Below are 2394 nucleotides of genomic sequence, written 5' to 3'. Positions count from 1 at the left end.
TTTGAATTATGTAAAATGTGAAATAATATTGACAACCCAATGATTATAAGTCGCTCTGCTCCCCAGCTCTGGAACTCTCTACCCCCCCGTCTTGAGGAACATCAATTCACTCCCACAATTCAAATCTGCACTTAAAACTCATCTGTTTAAAATTGCCTTCTCCATCTGATATTTCACTGCTGTATTTTAACTTGTTCTTAATGTTTTATTGTTTTTTTAATGCTGTGTTGTTATCTTTGTATTCACTGTAAGGTGTCCTTGGGTGACAGAAAGGCACCTATGAAATAAAATGTATTATTATCTGTAGCCTTTCAGGGCCTTTATGTTTTCGTCACAGGCCAAAAACAAAACAAGCAAAAATAGTCACTAATACTACAAATATAGCGGCTATATATTGGCGGGGCCAGCTCATATACACATTTGATATGATCTCGCGGGCTAAAAATATTTATACCGCGGGCCAAATGTGGCCTTCTGACCTGAGTTTGGCACCTGTGCACTATTGGTTGGGAGAGTACAAGAAAATTTGGCCTTCTGATGTAGCAGACATATAGAGGATTTTAATGACCAAACGTTGTTTTTGATAAGACAAGCTATCAGTGCTTTAACAACTTACTTTTTTCTACTTGAATCCTGAACGCTATCTGGCTTCTTCTGCCATACTCCATCCTGAAAACACATTGTTATATTAACCATCATTATTACTCTTTTTTTTTTAAGTACACCCAATTCTTGTTTTGTGTTTTGCACCAATGTTAAACAATTATCTACAAGAGCGCTACAGTACAAAGTTTTAGAAGCTCCAATAATATAACTTAAATAAAATAAAAATAAATAATAAAAAGAACATATTGATTATTAATAAAATATATGGGTTAAGTTATTCAATGACCTAGAAAAAAAGTAATAGTATGATTAGTTAACATGGTTTTAATACATAACAAACAATCTGGGAATGTATGTGGCCACTATTATAACCATAATTAAATAAGAGATTTTGGGAAAATGTAGCTTTATGCTCAGAAGAGTATAAACAAATCTTGAATTGAAAATTTCAGGACCATTTTTTTTAACCATACTGCAAATAGATAGAAACGGACTGGAGTTAAATGTAAACCAGACCAAGACTGAATTTTAATAAAACTTGCCTGTACTGCTTCTGTAGTTGCAGGGCAATTTCATGAAGGTCGACATAATCACTGGGGCAGGATGCCAAAGACTGAAAAATACAACATGAGGAATTAAGATGCGAGTGTGATATGAGTGACTAATTACAATTTGCTTTCCAAATAGAATACTAAGTATAGCAGAGGCAGTAATATGTAAACATGTATAGAAGCAGAGTTTTTTTTGTAGGATACAATGCCCTATTTTTTGCTATCTTTGGTGCTGCTGTGCATTAAATATTAAATCAATATTAAATCATCAAAATCCACCCGTATCATCGGAGGGTCTTTTATTTCATGCCAGCATCTATATGCAGAGTTTCTATATTTAACTTTACTTAATTACTTGTTTAAGATTAACTAAACATTACCTCAGACAAAATGTACGAGTTCAAGTTCAATCAACCAAAAATATTAGTAAACCAGTTACCATGGAGGATAGAAAGGAAAAAAACAGAGCCTGCATCAGAGTTTCTTTAAAGCTGAAGTTGACCAATCAAGGGTACTATTTACATTGCTGGGCCAAAGTCTTTTCTCACTGATAAGCCAAGATGGAAACCAGGGTGAAAAGTGCTCTGTGAACAAGTGTACGACTGCTGTAATACTGGAAGGATAACAAGCCTCCAGCCACTAGGTGGCAGCAACTAATACAGTGGTTTGTACAGATAAAAACATACAGTTATCAGGTTCTCAACAGTATTTCGCAGGGGTGTGTGTCGGGGAGGGGGCGTGGAGACATTTCTGTCCCCAAGGGGGAGGTGGAGGGGGGGCATGACAGAAACTAATTGAGAACCACAGCCTTAAATGAATTCCTAACTTTCCAATATTAGCTTTGTCCTACGATTACCACTGTTCCAACTCAGGTACATTATAGTAATGAACTCTAATTCATACAAATGATGACATTGGCCTGTTGTCTTTGTTTGACAACTTTGGAAACACCCAAAGTTGAGGGTTTTTTTTTTTATTTTAATAAATACTTAAATATTCTTGTTTATCTCTGCTGCTTTAATCCTCACGGAATCATCTGATTTCAGATAGTGACTATTACACAGATACAGATTCTAACCTGCTCCACTCTCTGTCTGAGCCTACGATGTGGACAGCCACCACCTTTGTTCTTCATTTCTGCCATTCAGTGAACCTGCAGGAGGACATACAGCACACACATTAGTACACACACCTCATGCTGAGGTAAAAACAACATGTAAACAGTGGTGGTCAGGTG

General features: G+C 36.2%; 1 protein-coding gene across 1 annotated transcript in view; it reads right to left on the bottom strand.

The window, feature by feature from the left end:
* nvl (nuclear VCP like) overlaps positions 1 to 2394 on the bottom strand; it is a 28316-nt gene that overhangs the window by 25342 nt on the left and 580 nt on the right. The window contains exons 2-4 of the mRNA XM_008322544.3: positions 2236 to 2310; positions 1149 to 1219; positions 617 to 669 (exon numbers count right to left, since the gene is read on the bottom strand). Coding sequence (XP_008320766.1) covers positions 617 to 669; positions 1149 to 1219; positions 2236 to 2301 — 190 coding nt within the window. The 5' untranslated portion in view covers positions 2302 to 2310. The remainder of the gene's footprint in view (positions 1 to 616; positions 670 to 1148; positions 1220 to 2235; positions 2311 to 2394) is intronic.

Source organism: Cynoglossus semilaevis, chromosome 12 (assembly GCF_000523025.1).
Source record: "Cynoglossus semilaevis isolate Cse_v1.0 chromosome 12, Cse_v1.0, whole genome shotgun sequence".
Lineage (NCBI taxonomy): Eukaryota > Metazoa > Chordata > Actinopteri > Pleuronectiformes > Cynoglossidae > Cynoglossus > Cynoglossus semilaevis.
Note: the sequence above shows the minus strand (reverse complement) of the source record. Positions and strands in the feature narration are given on the sequence as shown.